This window comes from Ornithodoros turicata, chromosome 1, assembly GCF_037126465.1.
Source record: "Ornithodoros turicata isolate Travis chromosome 1, ASM3712646v1, whole genome shotgun sequence".
NCBI lineage: Eukaryota > Metazoa > Arthropoda > Arachnida > Ixodida > Argasidae > Ornithodoros > Ornithodoros turicata.
The window spans coordinates 78861274-78886012 of NC_088201.1; the positions used below are offsets into that span (position 1 = coordinate 78861274).

At 44.8% G+C, this 24739-nt stretch overlaps 1 protein-coding gene across 4 annotated transcripts in view; it reads left to right on the plus strand.

Annotated features, from left to right (window-relative positions):
• The window catches only part of LOC135401329 (uncharacterized), a 71198-nt gene extending 47126 nt beyond the window's left edge, over positions 1 to 24072 (plus strand). For 2 of the 4 annotated variants that reach the window (XM_064633673.1, XM_064633681.1), the window contains one exon: positions 23915 to 24072. In XM_064633673.1, coding sequence (XP_064489743.1) covers positions 23915 to 24061 — 147 coding nt within the window. In that variant the 3' untranslated portion in view covers positions 24062 to 24072. The remainder of the gene's footprint in view (positions 1 to 23914) is intronic. The other 2 variants (XM_064633690.1, XM_064633699.1) reach the window with 1 other exon arrangement.
• The last annotated feature ends 667 nt before the right edge of the window (positions 24073 to 24739 follow it).

Consider the following 24739-nt stretch of genomic DNA (forward strand, 5'->3'; position numbering starts at 1 on the left):
TGAACCATAATGGATTCCTATCCTATTTAATGGTACAGTATCAGATGAAAGTAATCCAAATAATATTAAAGAAGTAACCGTGCAAATTATCAGTCAAACAGTGAAGCTGGCTGCAGTACACTGCAATGTGTCACATGTAACAATATCAGTGTTTCCAAAACTGATACATAAACCTTAGGGAGGCCGCAATAGTCAAAGCGGGGGTTACACCACTTGGCGAAAAGAAAAAGCTGATGAAGTGCACGCAATATGCGACGCAATATATATACGCAATATGCGACGTGAACGCAATATGTGACAAAACCAAGGAAACTATCACGCTACAACTGCAATATATTGAAGTCGTTTTTAAAAAATAGAAGTTAGTTCAGCGCACAGATATCAGCTGTCGAGCACACAGCCATCCCGAAAACTATGCCCATCTTCGTTGATGAACCCACGAATCCACAGGAAGACCGCCGAGGCTTTCCCACTCGGATTAAGTATCTGTACCTGTGAACAGTTTGGTGTACACTCCAGAAAACGAGAACAGCTGATTGTCGATTTCATGGGCGCGGCCATGCGAGCCGACAAGGACATTTCTACACAGGAGCAATTTGAACGCGAATGTGGCGCTAGTGGTAGGCGCAACAATTTGCACTTCAAACGACGTAAAGTGACCAAAAATTAAGCAGCGAGGATGCGTGCTTGCTCATTTGTGATTCTTTGGGCCTGTAATCCTCATCACAGTTCAGAAAAGCTGCTAAAAATGCCGATGACCGGCACAAGAAAAACGAGTTTGCAATGTTCTTTGACCCGTTGCGGTTCAAGCGAATATATCTTTTTTGTGCTTCCTTCCTCCTTTTTTTCTTTCTTGTTTTTTTTTCTTTCTTGTTTTTCTTTTGCTTTTATTGTTTTTTACCGTTGTCGGTTCGTTCCGGAGCCCTACCTTGGAAAGCTGCTCCTGCTTAGTTTCGGTATAAATCGGAATGTGGGGGCAGGGGGAACAGTCCACCGCTCCTCGAGTTTTCACGGTGCTGGCTCTGCCCCCCCCCCCCGAATTTTCCCTCCGAGAACCTCTTTGAAAATGCCGTACTTCTCAATCTCCAACTCCATGTCCAGCAGTGCTCTCCTTCAGGTTAGGTTAGGTTGGGTTAGGTTAGGTTAGGGCTCGCTCCCCCTTGCCGACTTCCGAGTTAGTGCGAGCGAGGTATCTCGATAATGGAAAATCTGAAACGGTGCAGTAAAACCAAATGTCACCTCTGTGGATAATAATTTGAAGCATATAGATGAAGGATTCATCTCATATCTAAACCGATTGCCAGCAATTCTGCTCTTTCTGTTTCTCGAAGAAAGAAAAACAGCTTCATAAAAAGAATATATCTTAGTGAATTATGCAAATTAGAATGCCAAAATACCTTGCAGATAAGGTATTCCTCCACTCGCGTACGCGTAAGTGCGATGTACACATAGTCCTAGTTGTTTTATTTAGAAAAAATATTAAAAATGGCTACGACATGCGTTTGTGGCACCCCGTATATTTTGTGTGTGTGTGTGTTTCAGCTTGGACAAACTTTTATAAAAAAGTCACGAGAGCACGTCATTTTCACAGTTGAGTTCTACGGGCGCGTATCTTTTCCAAGAGAGACTATAATGACTGATAAGGATATGACTAATCAATTAAATTCATTAATTAACTCTAATAAGGACGTCTTGAACAAAAGCCAGATACCGATATGAGAGACTGTCCTAGTTAAAATCAACGTTTAAAATTTTTGAAACGCGTACGTGTATGAAAATATCAATCCCTGAATTTTGACATGCAAATGGCCAAAACCGAAACCGTGGCAACCACGTTTGGGGTGGTAGTCTTCACGGTACGGGATCTGTATGGGATACTTCTGTAAGTCAACTGCGCTCGCAACTATATTGTCTTGGCTCAGAAACCGTATCTTTCTGGAACGTAGAGAGGGAAAAAGGAATCACACAACACGAATATACTTCAAATACTCTTCTCCTTAGGGAAGCGAGGAAGCGAAAGATTTATTGACTCTACGTTGCACTAGTGTCAGCGCGCTGAGCGGTTGAGCTGGAATTTGAATTAGAATTGGAAATGAATAAAAAATAATGATAAAAATTACTAAAAAGAAAAAGAATGAAAAAAGCGTTATCTGAGCTGATCGAGCTCGGTTCACTCTGGAAATTGTTGCACCGACGACTGGCGCCACGTTCGAACTTACCTAAAATTGCTCCTCTGTTGAACTGTCCTTCTCGGCTCGCATGGCCGCTCGCATGGCCGCGCCCACGAAAGCAGCAATCAGCTGTTCTCGTTTTGTGGAGTGTGCACCAAACTGTTTGTAGTTCAAGCTACAGGTACTTAATACGCGTGGGAGAGCTTCGGCAGTCTTCCTGTGGATTCGTGGGTGCATCAACAAAGATGGGCATAGCCTTCGGGATGTCTGTGTGCGTGACAGCCGGTGTCTTTCTCCGTCTGTTACGTCGCGAGACAACTGAGATCACCGTCTGTGCGCGCTCAGGAAGCTTGAAATCTGCCCTGATACATATACAGTAATATACACGTTCAATATATGCTGATACATATACGGTCAATAAATTGGGGCTTGCTCCACGGCAGTCTTTCCTGGAGTTCACAAGAGACACTGTTTGTGGATTTATGCCTTACATTTAATCTATCGCATGTCGTTCCACATCCTACCCGAATAACTCATGCCACGCAGTCAACCATTGACTTGGTTTTAAACTCCCATCCTGAGCACATGACTTCTTTGCATGTCACTGATGGTCTCAGTGACCACAAGGCCATCCTCTAAGATATCTCTTCAAGTAGTCCAAATGTTCATAAATTCAACGATAAAACCATATACATACGACTATGCTCGAGCTAACTTCCAAGCCATCAACGAGGGTCTTGAAGCTCTGTAAAATTCATTTCATGGCACCTTGCCTCACTCCATTGAGGAAAACTGGTCCCTCTTTCGTGACAACATAAACTACCTTACCGAGTACAATGTTCCAAAGATAAGAGTGAAATCTTATGATCACAATCCTTGGTTCACGAAAAGTCTTAAAATCTTGCTAACCAAGAAAAAGCGCTTATTCAGGAAAGCAAAGCGTCTTGGCGACAACGTATCATGGGCTAAATTTCATTACTGTGAACGGGAATACAGGCGCTCGATCAAGGAAGTGAAACATAAGTTCTTTACCATCGACCTCCCGTCTCTCTTGACGAATAAACCAAAACAATTTTGGAAAAGTTTATCTCCACCAAAATCCCACCTTATCAGTCTAACTGACACCCGCCGCCAACGACTACGCCAACGCTTTCGCTTCCTTCTTTTCATCGATTTTCAACACCGATAACGGGTACACCCAAACTCCATTATCAGTAATCGCCTCCTCACCTATGGTCCCCATTCATATCAGCACTCATGGCATTTGTAAAATCATTGGGTCACTTAAGCTGTCGTCAAGTTCTGGTCCGAAGGTTCTATACAACACGAGATCTATTTCCAGCAAGATTCTATGTTGCATATTTACTCAGTCACTCCAAGATTCTGCCATACCGCAGGACTGGAAGACGGCGAAGGTTGTCCCTATTCACAAATCAGGCAGCTGCCACATCGTTAATAACTACCGCCCCATTTCACTCACTTCTATAGTATGTAAAATTCTCGAACGCATACTCCAACGTAGTTAAGTACCTTGAAGAAAAATGCTTCTTCTATCCCTTGCAGCACGGGTTTCGAAACCTCTTTTCATGTGAAACTCAAGTAGCCAGTTTTACAATAACAAACAACGTTGGGCTAGTTAGTAAGGATACGGCATGGTAGAAAGCACACAGAAACACGGACAAAAGAAGACGACGAAGAAGACGAAAGAAGACGAGGCACAGGTGGTGTAGTCTTTTGTCCGTGTTTCTGTGCGCTTTCTACCATGCCGTAGCCAGTTTTGTTCACGACATCTTTCTCCACGCGGACAATAATCATCAGACCGCGTTCTTATAGCGAATTCGGGTGGTCATTTCGTAGCAAAACGGCCGAGCGCTCGGAAATTGCTAGGTCGGCGACCGAGCTGGATCACGTGACCGTTGCCACGCGAACATGATTGCTAGGAATCTAGCGGTTTTATGTACTTGGATCACGCTAGGGGCGTCGCGGTCGCAAGTCTTCGCGTTCCGTCGTCTGCTAAACCACGTGATTTCAACATGCGGGCCAATGAGGGCACTCGCCACCGTTGCAGTGAGGATGTGACGACACCGGATACAGTTGAGCAATCTGCTGCTCGATCGTTTTGAGACCGGGCAAAAAAAGTGCTAGCTAGCAAATTCCGAGCGCTCGGAAAGCGCCACGCGAACATGCAAGATTTGCTTCATTTTGACCAAGCGAACATGACTGCTTGAGATCTGGCAAAAAAAGTTGCTCCGAAATGACCACCCGAATTCGCCATTAGACTTTCGCAAGGCCTTCGATATGGTGCCGCACTCTAAGCTTCTATACAAACCCTATTTACTTAACCTCGACCTGTATGTCGTCCGTTGGATAGCTCAATTTCTGACTAATCGTACGTTATTTGTTACTTGCAACAACCACCTATCCCCAGATGTACCTGCGCTTTCTGGTGTCCCTCAGGGTTCAGTCCTCGGCCCTCTCCTTTTCCCTATCTATATAAATGACCTTCCTTCAGGCATATCTTCCACGATTCGTCTCTTTGCTGACGACTATGTAGTGTACAGGCAAATCCTCTCTCCTTCTGACCAACTAACCTTACAAAGCGACCTTTAACTAATCCGGCGTTGGTGCAATGAGTGGCAAATGCCTCTGAACATTGCACAGTGTCGCATTTTGCCGTTTTCTCGAAGACGGGTCTCCTGCCTTCCTCCCTTCCCCTACACTCTAAGTGATATCACATTAACCCGAGCAGATTCTTACAAATATCTTGGAATAGACCTTTCCTCCAACCTAACTTGCAACGAGCACATCAACCACATAATAACTAACGCTTCTCGCTCCCTAGGCTTTGTTAGACGCACCCTCAGGTTGGCGGGCTCCATCTTAAGCTCCTAACCTTCACGGCTCTTCTACGAAGCAAGCTGGAATATGCATCACCTATTTGGGACTCTCCCCAAAAGTATCTCTGCGACGCCATAGAAGCCATCCAGAATCGGGCTGCCCGTTTCATTTCCAACGACTACTAATTAGATACCTCTGTAACCGCATTAAAATCAAATCTTAATCTCGCCTCACTCGAACATCGTCGCCGTCTTGCCAAGTTAGCCCTCTTCCATAGGTTCTTTTTCATCTTGCTACCGCACCAATTACCTATCACCTGTCCGAGTGTGATTTTTCCTCGCATCGACCATGCTAATAAGGTCACACGCTTTCATTGTAATACCAATGCATTATCCAGATCATTCTTTTGTTCAACTGCCATCGAATGGAACAACCTCCCATCACCTCTCACAACTATTATCGAGCATACAGTATTTTGTAACACCCTCTCCCGTTCACTCCACCCACAAGACCACCACGCTTGTATGTCAGCTGCTATGAAAATTTTCACCTCCCCCTTATCATGTTTGTTAGTTATCTGTACTTATGTGAACGAACTCCCTGTTTCACGCTTTAATACTTGTTTTCATATAAGTTTGTACTGTCGTCGTTTCTTTATTTTCCTGTTTACTTACTGCTAATCGTGTTGTTCTTTTCTGCTTGCTTGTTTGTTTCTATCAGGTTGCTGTAAATGTATCTTACGCTCCAGTTCCCACCCCCCACGTAATGTCCTCCGGACCCTTGGGGTTCTCGAAATAAAGAAATATGAATGTTATACTAGTGTTTGCAAGTAGCGTCTGATGTAGGTCCACGGTCTCGTCATGATACAGTCAGGAATACTGCGACACACTTGATTCAAAGCATTGCTACGAGTTAGCTTGTTTCCCGACTGATCGTGCGCTGAACTGAACTTGCATTTTTGTAAAACAACTTCAATATGATGCAGTCGTAGAGAGATAGTTTCCTTGGTTTTGTGGCATATCGCGCTCACTTCATCTGCTTTCTCTTCTGCCCCGTTTGGGCTATCGCGGCCTCAATGGGGGTCCTGACACACGGTTTGGGAAACACTTAGGCATACTGTATATTGTTACATGTGACATGTTCTAGTGTACTGAAGCCAGCTTCACTGTTGTATTGTTTCTTCGCATGGTTACTTCTTCAACGTTACTTGAATGAGGAATGCGGAGAATTAGGAAATGTATGCCTTGCATGTTCTGCATGTGCTCTAATTGCTGACCCCTGCTGTTGGACTAAAATCCAGCAACTACACAAAAAGATTAACAAATGGAGAACAGGAGACAGTAATACGGACACAATGACATGATTGAGATCATGATATGCTGTCAATCCTTTTCTGTGTCTCTGGTTCTACACTTTATGAACATGTGCCACATTGCAAGCGCCCTTTCCCTCTAGCTACGAAGAGGGCCTCTCAGTAATAAAAATGCAGGTTGTCAAATACATATAAACAGTGCTTACATTTTTGGGGGTCTTTGCTCATCTAATGTTTATGGCAGAAAATGCTCCTCTAGTTCACATTGCATACTGAATATCAGTGTGCTCCACAGCCACAAGCTACATTGTAAACTAGCACTGCAGTATGTTTATCGTCACACATGAAATTACCCTTCATAAGTGCATCATGCAAGCTCATTGATTCTGATGACAATTGCTCACGAAATAACACGGGGTGGATTGAAAGACACTGGAATCACATGTTGCGTCACTAGCAGTGCCATACTCACTCAGCACTGACATCACAAGCAGTGATTTTTCACTGAAGCCCGCAACTCAACGATGTAATTCACATCTCGATTGCAGAAAAAGTAAGCACATGTTTGTTATTACTTGGTATACAGTTGAAACTTGTTAATGTGATGACGGTCATTCTCGTGGATTTTGGCAATGAAACCATTTTAGGATAAAAAAACACCTGTCAAGGTGTAAGCTATGAAAAGTAGTGAATTGAGTGAGGCATTTTAAATTGCCTTTTTTCCTTTATATTTTCAATGCTGACATACATCAGCTTGTATAACTGTCAATCTGGGCTGTTCCAGCCAAAACCAGCCAGAGATGTAGCTTGCCTCTCTTAAATATCACTGGAAAAAATTGTGTGCATTTTTTAGACGATGCATATATCGAATGTAACTCATCATTTTGTTTTCTTGAACAATGGAAGCGCATTAAACTGTGCTAAAATATGAAGTTGTCCATTACGAGCTTCTGACATCTACATCTACATCATTTGTGCGCTTTCCTTGCCTGGTGTTAGAGGGGAAGCATGGGTCTGCCATCCCAAAGGGCATGTAGAACGTGTATAAATCTGGTGACGTAGTGAGAACTCGAGAAAGGAGCACATTTGGAGTCAAGTTTACAATAAATTTCTGACAAATTAGCATTCTTGAAGGAGCCCCAGATTATTTATGCTTGTAACTGATTGCTTGTGATTAGCTTCACAGAAAAATATCAAGCTGATCTATATTCGTTGTTTAACCATGTGTTTGAGAATATCAAGCACTTGCAAAAAATTACTTTTTTTTCCAGATAGTATATTCACATATAGGTCGTCTAAAAGAAATATTCCCTTATTTGTATAACCAGTCCTCTCCTGCAACATATTAAAAATCTAGAGGTTTATTTTTCTTTAAGAAAATTAAAAAAAAAATGTCACCATAATGTGCTGCAGCTTTTTCGTCAGTTGAGGCCATCTAGGAAGCAAAAAAAAAAAAAAGATTTTGAGAACCTACAGGTGTATTTGCTCTTACGCAAGAAAAATGTTTCGTCATTCATATCCCATCTGTATGACGCTATAGCACACTTTGAACAAATTCTGCATTCAACCGTTCTGCCCAGTTCTACAGATTAATTGCAGCCGCTGCTTCATAACAGCTTTGTCAACATTTATGATGGTTTTCACATACCTGAAGTCATCTGGAAAGTGAACAAATCTCATCATTTCAAGGGCATACCCTCTCCTATAGCATGTGCAGAATCTGCTGGCATGTGTTTTCTGTAGATCTTATAGCATCAGTTGACCATATTGGCTCATGTCAGAATGCGACGTAACAGTTTTTGGAAACAATTTATTATGATCTGATGTGCCCTTCAACCACAACAGAAAAAAGCCCACACTCTTTCTTTCAGTGGAAATAGGTGTTTTTGCTGCATTAACAGATGGCTCAAATTAATTGTACCTCCTTGTGGCCTGGGTGGAGCATGCCTCACTGTGCTTTATGTCCAGTAATTTCTTCTCCAACCGTATCTCTTTGACAGTGAGCCACAACGTACGCAGTCTTCAAGCTTTCTTTCATCCGGAAGAACAGCTTAGAGCTCTGCAGGCATCAAAATATCTGCACACAATAGGGGGATACAATCTAGCCCTATAGGTGCCAACGTTTTAAATGGTACTGCGAACACATTCATAGTACCCTATATCACGGCACAAAGCAATTATGTCAAAGTTATGCTTGTGGAGGCAAAGCCACGCTTGCCAAAGCCAAAGAGGCAAAGTGATGCTTATGGAGGGTTTTATTATGCCCTGCTGCTCGGTGTATGGCTTCCGTTTTTAGCTGGAACAAACCAATAAACAAAAAATATGAGGAAAGAAATATGCCACCTTCAGTTGTCATTGACCAAGCAAACTAAGTCAATAATGGTGGTTGTTATTCACTCTGCTGTGTGATTGTGTTCATGTTAATTCACCTGTTTGGTACTGTGGTACCAGCTAGCTTCCTTGTAGCGTAACATATACAGGGTGTCCCAGAAAACGTGTCATTGAATTATAATAAAAAAACTACACCACCTAGAGTCATGCGGTCAACGGCATTTGTTCTTACTAGGTTTTTGCCACCTCCTGACGTGGATGTCGTGTAATGTAAATTTAATTATGTAAATTTTTGGGAGCTTAAGTCGGAAATTTCCCAAGTAAAGGTCACTTTTTTACCCCACCAATGTGAAGAGCGTGTCTAATTTAGTCAAATTAATGTTAACTGACAGGGGTATTCAGGAGCTATCCCATCGGAAAAAATAGCCGAACATCATGCTCTACGGAGGTCGCGCAGAATAGCGCACGATGAATTTTTCAGCGCAATCTTTGTCAGTCCGACGAAAGGAGGTTGGAACCCCAGCCCTCCGCGACATCGCAGAAAGAGATAAAACAGGAACGGCTTATCACGTCCGACTTTCGCTGGGATAATGCTTTCCCTCTCCCAATTTTAGGAACTGTTACTTTTTCTTCATATTGGTGGGGTAAAAAAGTGACCTTTGCTTGGCAAATTTCCGAGTTCAGTTCGCAAATATTTACATAATTAAACTTGGAATACATGACATTCACATTAGGTGGTGGCAAAAACCTAATAAGAACAAATGCTGTTGACCACATGATTTTAGGTGACGTAGTTTCTTTATTATAATTCAATGACACGTTTTCTGGGGCACCCTGTATGTGACCACATGGAGGACAAAGAGGAGGAATTAGCTAGTCTGGTGTAGGAGCTCTCACACTGGCATATCTGGTCAAAAAGAAAATGTGGGTCATACATCACATAAAACACAAATACCAGTATATTTTCAGCAAGCACTTGTTAATTTCTGGTAGGTGCGGTGCATATAGCGTGTCCATGGACTGATTTTTTTATTCTTCAAATCATATTTTTGCAGTTATGAGTTGACAACATGTCCTACATCCAAAGTGGATGTACTAATTAGGTCTCGTTTAATTATTGGAAATAGAAGGTCGGAGCAAATGCAATGTCGGTTTCCCTATGTGCCGCTATAGTTTTCAAAAGTATGCTCGTGACCATTTAGTGTGAGGACATGGCCCCGAAATAATGGTTGTGTGAGAGTAAGTCTCGGAGCGTTCTTTTTGCCTTTTCACTTGAACGTGAGGAAGAAACAACGCTGCAGAAGTGCAAGCAGCACATTTAATGTAATGTCCCGCAGGATGCAAGTTTTACAGAGATTTCATATTTCAGCACAATATTTATAAGCTGTAAAAATAGGTGCAAGGGTACCATACAATGAAGTAGCTGGTACCGTAAATTTCAGACCTTATTTTAGAATTTAAATTTTAGAATTTAGTGAAAACAAAGTGCTTGAAGTATTATGTCTAGATACATCTTTTGCAGCTTTTGCATGGCAAATCGTTGTCTAGGAAGGTGCGCGAATCAATGTGGATGTTCCTGAAATTATAATCTTATTTCGTTACACTTTGAGATTACCGTATGCTGGTTCCAAAAAATTAGGACCTCTGCTGACTCAAGTTATTCATCCGAGAGAAAATAGTTTTTTCTTGCAAACAAACAAACAATTTTTTCATATTCATATGCAGCTTATTTGCAGAAACGCATTTCGAGAGTCTGTCCAGTACCTGTTCCCTGCGTTAATGAGAACGTAGGCTCACAAGCAAAACCACAGGCAGGTTCCGATTTCACGATTCTACGGTTCTGAGGCTGGAACACACACAAACACATACAGACGGATAAACACAACACATCCACACGGTATCGGAATCAGGCTTTTTCGTCGATCGTCACTTTTCAACGCTACGACTTCACAACCAAGGCAGCTGCAGGAGAATGGCGATCCATGGAGTTCGCGACAATGTTCATAAAATAGCAGGTGTCCACCATAGCTGGGACCAACACCGGGAACTCATTTGGTGACACCACACGAATTCAGAGTTCGACATACTCAAATTTGACAGGCGAGCAGCAGAACAAATCATTAACTGCAGTGTCAACAGAATCCTGATAGCCGGCGGAGAATACAGTAAACGATTCGTCCAGACTCGGTACTCTCGTTCCCAGCCCACCGCAAAAAGCGTCACCCTGCGAGGAACTGTTTTGAGACGCGGGAGCCAAAAGCCTTCGCTGCTCTGAGGCTGCCGTGCCTGTCGACCAATCAGAGACGATTTATTTTGAAAGTTTGAATCTGAAGCGTTTGTATCGCAAAAGTTGATTTTTACGGCTTTATCGTTATACCGTGGATTTTTTCGTGATTTATTTCGAGGAGTTTATTCTTGAAGTTTATTTTGCGAAGTGTAAACCAGAGTGATCCCGTTTGAAAGGTGCGTCCGTTAAAACCGTTACAATAACTCTGTGTTCGTTTCGTTAATCTTTGTCATTCGGTTTTCAGACAGAGGTACGTGACCTCTGGTATTGTAAAAGCACATGTATGTACCTTGCAGTAAGGTGTGTCCAATAGCATTTCAGACGTTTCTTATTAGAATCGTGCATCGCGTGCAACGTATTGTGTGATGATCGCGACGTTACACAACATAAGTCATATACTACGCTGATAGTTGCAGTTTCATTCAACGCGAAGATGGCATTGTTTACCTCCAAACCACAGTGAGTCTTCGAAAAAGGCGTAATGTGTGTCATTGCCTCCCGGGAGGAACCACCTTTTGCTTAGTTGGACATGTTCTGCTCGCGCAGGTGAGTTTCCAAAGTTACTCTGACTGCTGTCAAGTGTAATTCATAATCTATTTTGCTATGTACTCATAGTATCGTAGTCTTTCACATAAAGGCGTGCGAGTTCGGTGCATTACTCATGCAGAGGAATTTTAGCTACGAACCAGCTCCCTCCTTACTCTCGACACGGCGCGCTACCTGCAGGAACGGGCGGCGTGGGGGCTGCGGGAGAAGCTCGCGGAATGGAAGCTTCCTGTAGGCGTGGTTTTGGTTTCTGGCATTTTCATTCAGCTATCGCTCTCAATAAACAACAGATATTTATTTGGACGGTACTGCACTGTGATTGCTGTACGAAGAACTCATGCGAGCAAAATATCCAGTTGAACGAGATTTGTAATGCGAATGAAGGCGCGTAGTGGCCGCACAGATTTCTCGCTGCGCTTGAAAGGCGGTAACGCTTTCATCTTGATGCCCAGTATTTTACGCATTCACCCACTGCTGATGTTGAGGAGGTCAGATTGCTTGTCGTGCACGACAAGCAATCTGACCTCCCAAATGAAACTGTGATACAATGTTACTGGTGGGTTAATCTTGTTCGCGTCCAGCACACATTTATCTTAAGTCTGAAGTGTATTACATTAAAAATTTTATTATACAGAATGTGTACACAACAGTCAATGTTTTTGAGCTTTCCGTAATCATTTGTCGTTATTCAAATTTCAAACAAATTATAACTCAAGATCCACAACTAAATGCACGGTGTTATTCGCAAACTACTGTGGATAGCATGGACAAGTTTAAGTAAACAATGCCGAAAATAAAATTATGAAAACCTTGTTTACGAAACGTAGCACGATTATCAAGTATTCTAGTCTGTGTCACACATTAGTGACAACAATCCTCTTTTCTTTGGCCCCGGTGAGCGCTTTGGTCCGCCAGATTTGCCCTGTTATGCCAGTTGGTTGGCGTAACTATTTTCCATCAAAGAGCAATATAAAAAGGTCAAAGTATTAGTCTTATGAGCTAACAACTCGTTGTACCATGAACTAATAACAACAATCAGAATTTATGATGTTGTTGATATCACTGTTAGAGAGCTCAACGGCGCTCAACACGGCGTGCTTATCATTACTTGATAAGTGAAAGAATGTGTAAAGACCAAAACATATCATCATAGAAACTATATGTTCCGTACTAGCCGCAATGTTGCGTTATTGTCCCTTGCGCCAAACTGTGAAAAACGTTGCGTTAACAATACACAATATATGCATAGAAAAATAATAACTATGTCCGATGTAGGGTTTAACAAATTGGAAACAGCATATAGCACCTTTTGTATCGTGGAAGTCTATTAGATAGCAAACTCTTTGCTGTTTCAGTTTTTGCTCTATTTCGCATTATCAAACTAAGTTCTATAGAAAAACATACACTTATGCATCTTTAAAGCCAAAGGGGTGCAGAAACAACGAGCAAGCGCACGCCGTCGCTAATGGACTGTGCCGGAGCTCCCGCAGTCCCCACAGGAAGTGTTCGCATCGTGTCGCCACAGTCGCTGCAAAATGGCGGCGCAGTGGACATGGTTCTGGTCTATAAGTATGTAATAACTTTATTCTAGATATTTACAGGTTTGGTCTTAACAGGTGCTTGGCCTGATTTTAAGATTTATTGACAGGAACGAAGGAATAATTATCCAGCAAAACTCAGAATTGCAACTCCATTGCACAGCAATGTGTACCAGGGTTTGCCAGATATTAACATATTATTTTATTTATTATTTCGCTCATTCGCACTGCCCAGATCGTAACTTCAAATTATCTTGATTCCCGTTTATACTGAGCGAACAACCTGCCAGGGTCTGCCGTTCGGTGCCCACTCTAACCAGGGCGCCCGGGGCGGCTGTCCCTCTCGCCCGCCCTTCTATCGCTACGGCTCTGGGTAAGAGTAACTGTAATAGTAAAGAGTTACTGTAGGAGTGTAGGTAGGTAAGTAGGAGTGAGGCTCATGAAACAGCTCTGTCGAGATGTGAACCTTTACTGACAACAATTTTCAAAAAACACCGTTCCACCACAACTCGGTACACGCCCACTGCACCTGGTGCGCCACATGATATCTCGGTCGCGATAAGCCGCGCATCGATGCTGACGATAACGGCGCGATGCTGACGCGCTGACGATGACTGGCATCTGTGCGTCGCTATAAGGGCTCCTCCTCGCAGAAACAACGGTCACCGTGTGCTGGGGTGATGAGGTGGATGTGGGCTGGGCCCAGTGGACGCTCCGTTGAGGCGCGGCAGGCTGAGGACGATCCAGGGCTTGAGCAGCGATCGGGAGGTTGTGGATGGCTGGTCGTGATATCCCATCGGGGGTGGTGTCGAAGTAGGCTGGCTTAAGCCTGTCGATGGACACCGTGTCAGGCCCGCGGGGAAGATCCAAGCGGAAAAACTTATCCGCGCGGTCAAGGACTTTGTACGGCCCGTCGTAGGGTGGTTGCAACGATGACCGTACGGCGTCGTGGCGGATGAAGACGTGGGAGGCTTGGAGGAGGTCGGGCCTGATAAAGACCTTTGTTCTAGAGGCTGTGCGGGGCGGTGTGGGCTTGAGGTCGTTAAACACCAAGCGGAGACGGTCGATGTAGGATGCGAGGTCCGGCACAGGCGGTGAAGAGTACGCGAAGAAGGCTCCACTCTGGCGGAGTGAACAGCCGTACACAAGTTCTGCCGCACTGCACATGTCGTCCTTGATAGCTGCACGGAGGCCAAGGAGGACGAGAGGAAGGCGCTCGATCCAGGACGTACTGTCGTCTGTAGCCCGTAGAGCAACTTTAAGCTGTCGACGCAGACGTTCTACGATCCCGTTAGCGGCCGGGTGGCAGGCGGTGGTCCGAATGTGGCGAGTACCCAGTGGACTGCACATGTGACGGATAAGGGCGGACTCAAACTGACGTCCTCTGTCAGTGGTTACGGTGGTAGGTATGTCCGGTATCGGTATGACTTCTGGCCAACGGGTATAGCGGTCAATGCAAGAAAGGAGATAACGGTATCCTTTGGTTGGTGGCAGCGGCCCTACAAGATCAATGTGGACCTGGGAGAAGCGGGCATCAGGTGCGAGGAACTTTGCTGGCGCCGTGATAGTATGGCGATGTACCTTTGACCGCTGGCACTGAAGACAGGCTCGTGCCCACGAGCGAACATCGGTGTTCACGCGGGGCCATATGTAGCGTGCTGCTATCAATCGTTGCGTGCCGCGAATACCGGGATGGGCCAAGGAGTGAAGGGCGTTGAAAATTTGTCGTCGAAAGTCCTGGGGCACGAACGGTCGGGGGACTTCTGTTGACGTGTCACACCAGAGCTTCTTAGACGAGCCGGGAAGGGAAACTTGCTGGAAGGATGTTGAAGTAGAAGTTGATCTTAGAAGTTCAGCAAGTTCAATATCTTCATGTTGTGCAATGGCCATGGCGTCCAAATCGACAGTTGGCGTCGTGTGCAAGGCGTTGAGGCCTAAACGGGATAGGGCGTCAGCGACGGCGTTCTGTTCTCCCGAAATGTGACGTACGTCTGCAGTAAATTCCAGAATATACGACATGTGACGAGTTTCCCTCGTGAGAGTGATTGGATGACGTTGCTCGTAGCGCAAATGTGAGCGGCTTATGGTCTGTGAAGAGAACGAACGGCCGGCCTTCCAAGAAATGGCGGTAGTGCTTCACAGAGAGGTACGCAGCAAGAAGCTCGCGTCCGAACGTGCTGTACTTGGCCTCAGTTGGTGATAGATGCTTCGAAAAAAAAAAACGAGGGGTTTCCACTCGCCATCTTGTCTCTGCTGCAGGGCGGCACCAACGGCGGCGGTGGAGGCGTCAACGAGCAAGGCCGTTTCAGCGTTGGGACGTGGATGGTGAAGTAGGACAGCATTTGCTAGGGCCCTTTTGACCTCGTGAAACGCGTCCTGTGTTGTCTGTGTCCAAGTGAGACTAGATGCAGCGGCTTCTCTTGAAGTGTGACTGCCGAGAACGTTGTATAGAGGTTGGAGTAGCGCAGCGCAGTGGGGAACAAATCGTCGATAAAAGTTCACCAGACCGAGGTATGATTGCAGTCCGCGGCGAGAGGTAGGTGTGGGATAGTCCTGGATGACCTGCACTTTGGAAGGCAGGGGTTTGATTCCCTGCGGTGTGATGATGTGGCCCAAGAAGGTAATCGAAAATACACCGTACTCGCACTTCGCGGCGTTGTGGAGACGCCGTAGTCCTGAAGTCGCTCAAAGAGTTGACGAAGGTGTGTGCGATGTACTTCTGGGGGTGGGCTTGCAACTAGGATATCGTCCAGGTAGGCCAAGGCGAAGTCAAGACCGCGCAGCACTTCGTCAATGAAACGTTGGAAAGTCTGTGCGGCGTTTCGGAGGCCGAATGGCATACGGACGTCAAAGAGGCCAATGGCGGTTATGGCGGTCTTCGGAATGTCTGCTGGGTGGACAGGAATCTGATGATAGGCTCTGATGTGGTCTATCTTACTCTACAGGAGTAAATCTGAGCATTGTTTGTCGAACTTTGGCACAAACGCACAAGAAAGAGAGAGAGAGAAAAATATTGGAGATCAACAAAAAAGGATGTCCAGATGACAGAGCTCAAGAGTCTTCACGACGTTCCAATACGCCTGCTCTTTACTTTGTGATGGATTTAGTTTTCGTTCTTGATATGAATTATATGTTGCGATCTGCATTGGTGTTTTATTTTCTGCATGACTAGAATACGAAGTGCTTAGCGTTTTAAGTTCAAATGCCTTCAGAACGTTAGCGCTGTCTTTCCTGTACATTACAGATTCGCAATGAGTCCAGAGTAATCATAAATGTGGATGCTGACAGACCAATACCGAAATTTATCAAAGTGTCTGGACACAAGACTGTAAATATGGCATACAATAGGAGATCTTGCAGAACAGAAATAACCTGGCTGAACATGAACAGACTCGAAGACGAACAGGACAGGCGGTACAGCTTCATATAGCACACGAGTTACTTCCCAATGGACCTTATCATCCTTGACCCCGTTGGAATCTTTTCTTTCATTGAAAAACTCGAAGTATCGTCCGGCTGTGGCACTGATAACATTATGTCTAAGTTCCTCAAAAGCACAAAAGACATATCTTATGTATTGTTATATAGAATATTTTTGCAGAGGCTTGAGTGTTGTAGGATCCCGGACGACTGGAGGATCGCGAGGGTAGTTCCTGTTCACAAATCATGCGGCATTCAATCCCCAGGTTACTACAGACCCATACCTCTGTTCCTTCCAAGCTTCTCGAACACATTATCTATTCTAATGTGATCCGCTTTCTTGAGTCTAGTTCCTTTTTTTCCTATTCACAACATGGTTTTCGTCAAGGATGCTCATGTGAAACACAGTTGGCTCGCTTTACTCATGATTTATTTTCCTCTGTACATGAGGGGTCCCACATTGACGCCATATTCATAGACTTTCGTAAAGCTTTTGACACGTTTTGTCCCGCACCATCATCTTCTCAAGTTATCTTCCCTTAAAATCGACCCCAACATCATAGCTTGGATTCACGACTTCCTGCGTAATAGAAATCAGTTTGTCTTCGTTAACAACACCTGTTCTTCTGTTACACCCGTCACATCAGGGGTCCCCTTCTATTTCTTATCTATATCTATGATCTACCGCTCTCCATAACCTCACATATAAATCTATTTGCGGATGACTGCGTAATATATCGTGTAATCTCTTCTCCATCTGATGTCTCGGCCTTACAGAAGGATTTAGAAGCTCTGGGGTCGGATTCACAAACGCGATCGTAAGTTACGCTAAGATGCGCTAAGACGTCGTAGCCTGCGACGCGCGTACGACGGCGTCGTAAGAGCGATTCACAAAGCTATCGTAGTGGAGAGGGTACCCCCTTTGACGAGGAAGAGGAAGTTGCTCGCTTCCTGTCACGTGCACCTCGGAGACAAACAGCCAAAGGGTGCGAGGCTATGTTTTCGCTATGTAACGATGACGAAAATTTGTGATCGCACCAATAAGAGTCGTCCCATTAGAAGAAGACGAAGTTGTTCGTCCCCAAATGTTTTGTAACTGCACGAGCTCTCGGTCTTTCGGTAGCCATAATGGATGCCATGCAATCACAGGCGAAACGCGTTCGATGACATAGCAAATATATTCCCAGTATGTTCGTCTCGGGGAGGGGGTGAGTGAGGGTGTTTTGTAAACGGTGTGTGGCACTCAGTTTTGCACCTTTTATGGCTTCTTTTGCCTTTCTTGCAGACAATTTGGAGGGGTGTTGGGGGTGTTTTAGCGGGGTATAGGGGAGGCTTGAAAAATCCCTGCGACCCGATTTTACGGAGCACAAAGCTGAAGCATTCGTTGAAGGTTACCAAGCAAAAAAGCGCCTCAATGTCACTTCGGGGATGGTCTCGAAGGTTCTGTGGCAAAGTGCAATGCGTTCGCGCTTATTACGGAGTCTTTGTTTCCCGTCTCCAAATCCATCGCTGCCAAATAACGCCGCCATCTTTCTTCGTAAGACTGCTCGGGAGCTCTCGCAGGCTTCCGCCGTAAGCTGCGAAGATTTTGCGACGCGCGCCCTTCGTGAATCTACACTTCTTCGTAACTTTCCCGTACGACGGAGTTACGACAGATTCCGTCGCACGAGCTCTTTGTGAATCCGGCCCCTGACTTCGTGGTGTCAAACTTGGCTCATGTCACTGAATACTAATAAACGTACACATTTGTCGATCAGTCGTAACAACAGCGCCACTAATTCTTACTTCCTTGGTAGTAGAAAACTGGATAATGTAAATACTTACAAGTATTTACGCGTACAGATGACAAATAGCCTCTCGTTGGACTTTCATATTAATTCCAGCTAACCAAACCCTCGGTTTTATTATGCGTAATTATTCAAAAGCCCCTTCTGACCTCAAACGCCAACTCTATACGTATTTCATTTGTCCGCCCAAAGCTTGAATATGCTTCGTCTATATGGGACCCTCACCATTATCATTTGGCCTCCAAATTAGAGGCGCTACAAAATCGAGCCGTCCGCTTCATCTTCCCTGATTATTCCCGTTTTTCTAGCGTAACTCTCCTCAAAGACCGGGCCTCTCTCCCGCTTCTTTCTACTCGCCGTATCATCGCTCGTCTTTCCTTACTTCATAAATTTTACTATCATAACACTCTTCCTAGATACTCTCTATTTTCACCTCCTCATCACATATCCAATTACCTTGACCACTCTGAGAAATTATTCATCCATTTAGCCGCACAAATTATTATGCTAAATCCTTCGTCCCCAACACAGCTAAGGACTGGAACAGCCTGCCCGCCTCCACCGTCGCTGTCCGTGACCCTACAAAGTTTCGGAAGATACTGGAAGCATTATATTTATAGTCGATGTATCATGTACCACTCCCCTCTGTTATTCTATACGACCTCAGGGTAATAAATAGAGTTTTTGACACATGTAAGTGTTAGTTGTCAGATCACTAAACAGACTTTATGTCAGAGTTGCAAAAGTTCTTTCAGTCACAAATATTGGAATAGTTTCATTTAAATATAATCTTTCACCAGTTATGGTGGAACGTTATGGGTACTGGTATTAATATCCTCCCAAATAGATGCTCATAATTACAACAGTTTCACCGCTATGCTTAGCAAGGTTTTTGAAGCAAAAAAGTATCGTATTTAAGTACGGTATCAAAATTTGTATGTATTTTTGTATATGTATTTGTATTCAATGATTATGGGAGCTCATGTGTTGAATTAATCACTACTATTTTTCATGTAAAGTATTTATGTGAACTGTGAGATTTGTAAACCTGGGCTTCAAAAGCATTTTATTAAACAGATGAAACGGAAGCTACCCAGCTAGCTTAGCCAAGTTAGCAAATTTCCATTTTGAGAACTTGCTTTATTTTATTTTCTTATGAGCAGATGTCCTTCATGTTGCTTATTTGATTGCAATGCAGTGATTTTTTTAGATTTCGACTGAGTTGGAATAGTTTGTAAATCCAGTACTCTTAGTTTCAAGACTATTTACTGTGAGTGTTCTGAAGTGGTGCCAGCGCTTGTGAAGGAGAATTTGCTCTTTTGGCTCACGGAACTGGTATGAACCTGTGATTCAATTGCTCACATCGGCTGTTATGGTTTAGTATGTGTTTTGGTTTTATCATCTTGCAGTCATAGCCTAATTATTATTGACATGCGCATGTTGATCTGAGAAATAGATCCTTCCTACCCTCTGCATTGCAAACACAATTACTTGTCGTGCAAAACACGACACGCATGTAGTCCCAGCAAAAGGCATGGATGCGAAATATTTCGTTTTAGACCATGAGTCCATTTTGTAGTTGTAGTAGTCATCTGTAAAAACTATTGTGCTACATCTTTTACCAGCCACATGTTCTCCTGCATGCATTGCAAGAGTACGGTATAGCTGAAAAACACTATTTAAATTGAGAGTCAGAAGTACAGCATAGTTTGGGACAAGTTTATGATTCTTGCTGTCTTGAGTATCTATTGTATAATTTAGGATGGAGAGTAACGGTACACTCCTAAGGGAGTGATATATGTGACAAGGGTGTACTCCCAAAAAATGAGTTACAGTACACCCTTTTTTTAAAGAGTGCAGCATACATACTTGCCCCGAAGTAATGGTCTCCAAAACATAGACTCGATAAGGATTTCTTTCCCTTTTTCATTCTCCGATGCGATTGGGTGAAAGCAGAGTACTTAAGTATTCCGAGGAGTAAGAGTACTTAGAGAAAGAGTAGTACTTTGAGTAAGAGTACTTCGAGGTGATGATGTTTTATTGAATACACGGATGTACTTAACGCACCTAAGAAAATTCCATGTAGAAATTGGAGCACTGCATGAAGCCTTCTTTTGTAGGCTTGGAAGCACGACTACAGCCTGTTTTTCGTCGACCTGGGTAGGGTTCGGCCTTGATATTATGGGCCCGTACATTGCAGCTCCTAGATCGGGCTCGTGCTTGTGTGGCACCACTGGAATTAAGCCACGGCTAACTTTCACAGCCCGCTACACTGGGTGGGGCCTGGTAGCCTGGAATTATCTCAGGTTCGGACCGAGAAATCTAAAAATTATTCCGGCTTGGGCCGGGTCAGGAGAGGGCAAATCAAAGGAAGGCCGTGCACGGCATGGGCTGGATCTGAAAATTTGGCCCGTGCAGTGCTCTAATAAAAATAGTTTTTCGTCATTCTTAGAATTAACTGCACACAAACATACTCACACGTTTCGTGAAAGGTCCACCAATCGGCAGCATACGGGGTGTCCCACAAAACATGTAGTTAAATCGTAGTGAAAAACTGCGCCACCTAGAATCGCGCGGTCAGCGACATTTGTTCTTACTGGGTTTCTGCCAACCTACTCATGTGAATGTAATCTAACTTGAGTTTTATTATGCCAGTTTTTATGAACTGCACTCGGAAATTTTGCAAAGTAAAGGTAACTTTTTTACCTCACCAATGTGTAGCGCGTTCCAAATTTGCTCAAGTTCATGATATTTGACGTGGGTATTGAACAGGTATATCACAGAGAAAAAAAAAATACGGCAGAAATCGCTGTGCAGATTGTCATGAAATGCGATAGCATTTAAGAGCTCATCGCTGGCATTCTCCCACGATGGACAGTAGACCCCTGTGAAGGCTGAAGTAGCTGGCGTACTTGGGCACCACTAGCTTGTCAATGCTCCTGACAAAGACACAATTTATAACACTTCCCGTTCGGGTTGTGGCAATTTATCGTCACGACTTGTCGAAGCTTTCCTTCATGAAGTCCACGAACCAGTTGTTCTGGGGCTTTTTAATGTCCATATTGAAGTCTCCCCCGTTCAATTCATCTTCAGTTCTTCATGAAGTTGTTGCTTGCAGAGTAACTGAAGAGGCAAGAAGGAACATAGTGATCTTGCCTTTAGGGGATCCTGGCGTAGCGTATGCAACACGATGAGGGTGTACCACCTGTGGGTATACAAGTGGACTATGGATGCCCATAGTCCACTTGTATACCCACAGGTGGGATAACTTCGCCGATCATACTGGCAGAGAGCATCCGTGGAACAGAGAGCATCAGAGAGTAGTTCGCGACTACCCTATTCCCAGACTAGGAGGAACTGCACAACGCTCCCTCTCCTGTACCACCACCACCACCACCACCACATTTCCCCGTTTTTTATTTTTTCACCTTTCCCTCTACTGTCTTGCGGGGCTGCACCGAGTCGCCACCCACGAGTAGGCTGACTGCACCTCCTTCAAACACATTTCCTTCGTCTCTACGACGCACACGTCACAAACTTCGTCTGGAGCAGCTAGGGCGTGTTCTACCTTATTATCGACTTTGAGCGTGATTGTCTTGGTTGCTAAGATAGTTTCGTTATTTCTCGAGTAGGTGGCAGCACCATATCGGTTATCTTCTCTCTTCGTGAGGGACACGCGTCACAAGCCTTCCAATGTCGCGGTAGGTTGGTCCAGGTCTCCGAGAGGGCGACGACATTGCAGTTGGCCAGTACCGGGGCAGACGCTATGTCGGTAACATGTGCATTGCGGTTCTGCATGTTAAGGGCCTCTATGTTTGTCCTTCTCCTTGGCCCGCTGCACGATCTTTTCGGAACTCTTGAGATCAGCACTTTTCTTTTTGTCTAGCGTGCGGCCTCTTACATTGTAGATGAAGTTGATGTTTGTAGTTTTCGTGAGACGCTGTCGCCCGCTAAAAAAAAGGGGGGGGGGGTAACGTGGGGCAGACGAGCGATCTGCCTGCCTAGGCTGACGGCACGTTGCTCGGGGGAGAGGGCATTGGGATGGAGGGGAAGGAGTGGACCGCTAACATACGTGCTGGTAAGCACAATCTCTAGGAGATGGGGTTCAGATGTGCTGGTGGGCTGCACATCTCGCTGGAGTCTGCGTCTTGCATTCGTCTTGCATCGCCAGCTTAGCTTGTCGCATTTTGGACAAACGCGCTTTGCGTTGATCTGAAGTCTCCCTCGTACACAGACACACTTACGCTTATACTGGATAAGATCCTCCGCCGACAACTGCTTGTGCCGGCGTGCGTGGCGTCGAGACGTCCACGGTGTGACATATGAAAGCGCACCCTCTCTCATCGCCAGTTTTATACCGCGCTTGAACACGTATGAAAAAAAATGTTATCACAACACACGTGATCTCCAACCAATGAGTGCAGGTCTTACGCGGCGACATACCCTGCCTCGAAAATTTGCGGTGGGTTCGCTCGATCATAAATGCTCTCGCATTTAAAACAGCCGAACATCATGCGTTCCGAAGCGCCCACAGCCTACACTGTTATTCGAAAATGTGTTCTAATGGAGTGAAAAAGGTAGATTTCCCATTGCTCTTACGTCAGATTTACTCCTCACAAAGGAGAAAAGATGGTCCTTTCCCCTTCATTTGAGAGGAAGGTGTATAGGAGGTGCACGAACCTCGCCGAGTAGTGGTAACGGGCGCATCCTACTCCTTCTTACACCTTCTCTCCTCCACCGCTCCACCGCCCTGCACTTTCATCCGCGCATATAGGACACATAGTTCTCAATATTTTAAACGCTTAAAAGCATTAAACCAAATGCCCATTTCCGTGTATAAAATAGGTGAACTCTGTCTCTCGTTAGTCGTCAGTCATCACTAAAACAAGCAAATTATTTGTACCATGTTTGATTCTGCCGCACGCTTGTACCCGGGATGATGAATGGGAAGTTCCACCGCCACGGGTGTTACTCTACCCCATTACTGGTGGTGATGCGGGGAATGAAATAATGAGTCCCTTCATAATAAGGATCGAAGTCCTCTGGTATCCCGAAAGGTGAAGAGAGCTTAGAGGGCAGAGCGTTGGTGGGCTGGATGTGGCCGTGGACCCAAGCAGCTTTGTGAGAGAGGGGGGTGAGAGTCCAGCTCGTTAAGGGATCCGGAGAGTACGTTTCGGGAAGGTTGGTAGTGTGGGCAATGCAGAAGAATGTGTTCTAGATCTTCTACGGCACCAGAGTGACAGCATTGGGGAGAGTCAGCTTGTCTCAAGCGGTAACACCACTGCGTTGTAAAAGCCCCATCGAGGCGCATTCGAAGAACTACTGCTGACGAAAGAGCTGCTTCTGCGGCGTTGTCGGCCTGTTCATTCCCTTCGACACCGCAATGGGCTGGAACCCACCGGTGAACCAGCCTGTGCCTAGACAATGTTGTAAACCATTAACACATCCATCACCAACGGTGCTGATGAGCCTCGATGCAAGTTCGTAAAAACTGACATAATAAAGCAGATGACACTCACATCAAGAGGTGACAAAAACCTAGTAAGAACAAAGGCCGCAGTGTTTTTATTATAATTTAATGAAACGTTTTCTGGGGCAACCTTTATATGAAGTCATATAGCAATAGTACAAATGTTTGCGGCTTCGGTAAGGAATCTCTTCACGGCCCTTGTTATTCATTACAGGTGTGCCTGGATGGCAGATGCAGTCTTCCGTACGACGAGATGATGGATACACTTTATTCCATTTGGAATATGAACAGTAGCGCCTCACTTCCCGCTTGTCAGTTACAGTTAGCATCCCTACAGGTCCTACAAGATATACTTTTGTAATAAACCCTGATACCTAAGTTTGCCTCCTGAAGATATATTGATGGATTCGGGTGCTTAATCGTTCTGTGATCCCGGTTCAAGGCGATTATAGGCAGGAAATGCCAGCCCTGAATGTACTGTACAGCGCTTTTGTACTGAGTATGCTGTGTAGAATGATGAACCGTATGTTTGTGTAACGCTCAAGCGGGATAAGTACCCAACCAAGCGTAGGTTAGTTACTAAACAAAATGTTGTTTCAATATAGCCTTCAAACATAGCAACTGAGTTAGTTACCTTTAAGCAAAAAGAATTAATGTAACAACATGCAACTCAAAACTGTTTTTTTTTCTTTCGTGTTAGCGCTTCGAAGTAACTGTGGCTATGAGCGGCGTACAGATTAGGACAGAGGGAGATAGGACAGCAGGAAGGAGTGGGGGACAGGGGGGTTAATATGCGTCCTGGGCCGACTTCAGGGAACGGACACTCATCTGTAAATTCTCCTGAAAACCCAGGAAAAACCACAGACAGCACAGCCGGTGTCAGGATTCGAACCCACCACCTCCCAGTCAGCACGACACCAACGAGCAAGACGCCTTAGCCCACTCGGCCATGCCGCTGGTCAGACACAAAACTAATGAAAGTCAAAACTTGTTTTGTACTGTCCAAGCATAGGTCTATACTGCGTTATAAAGAGAAGAT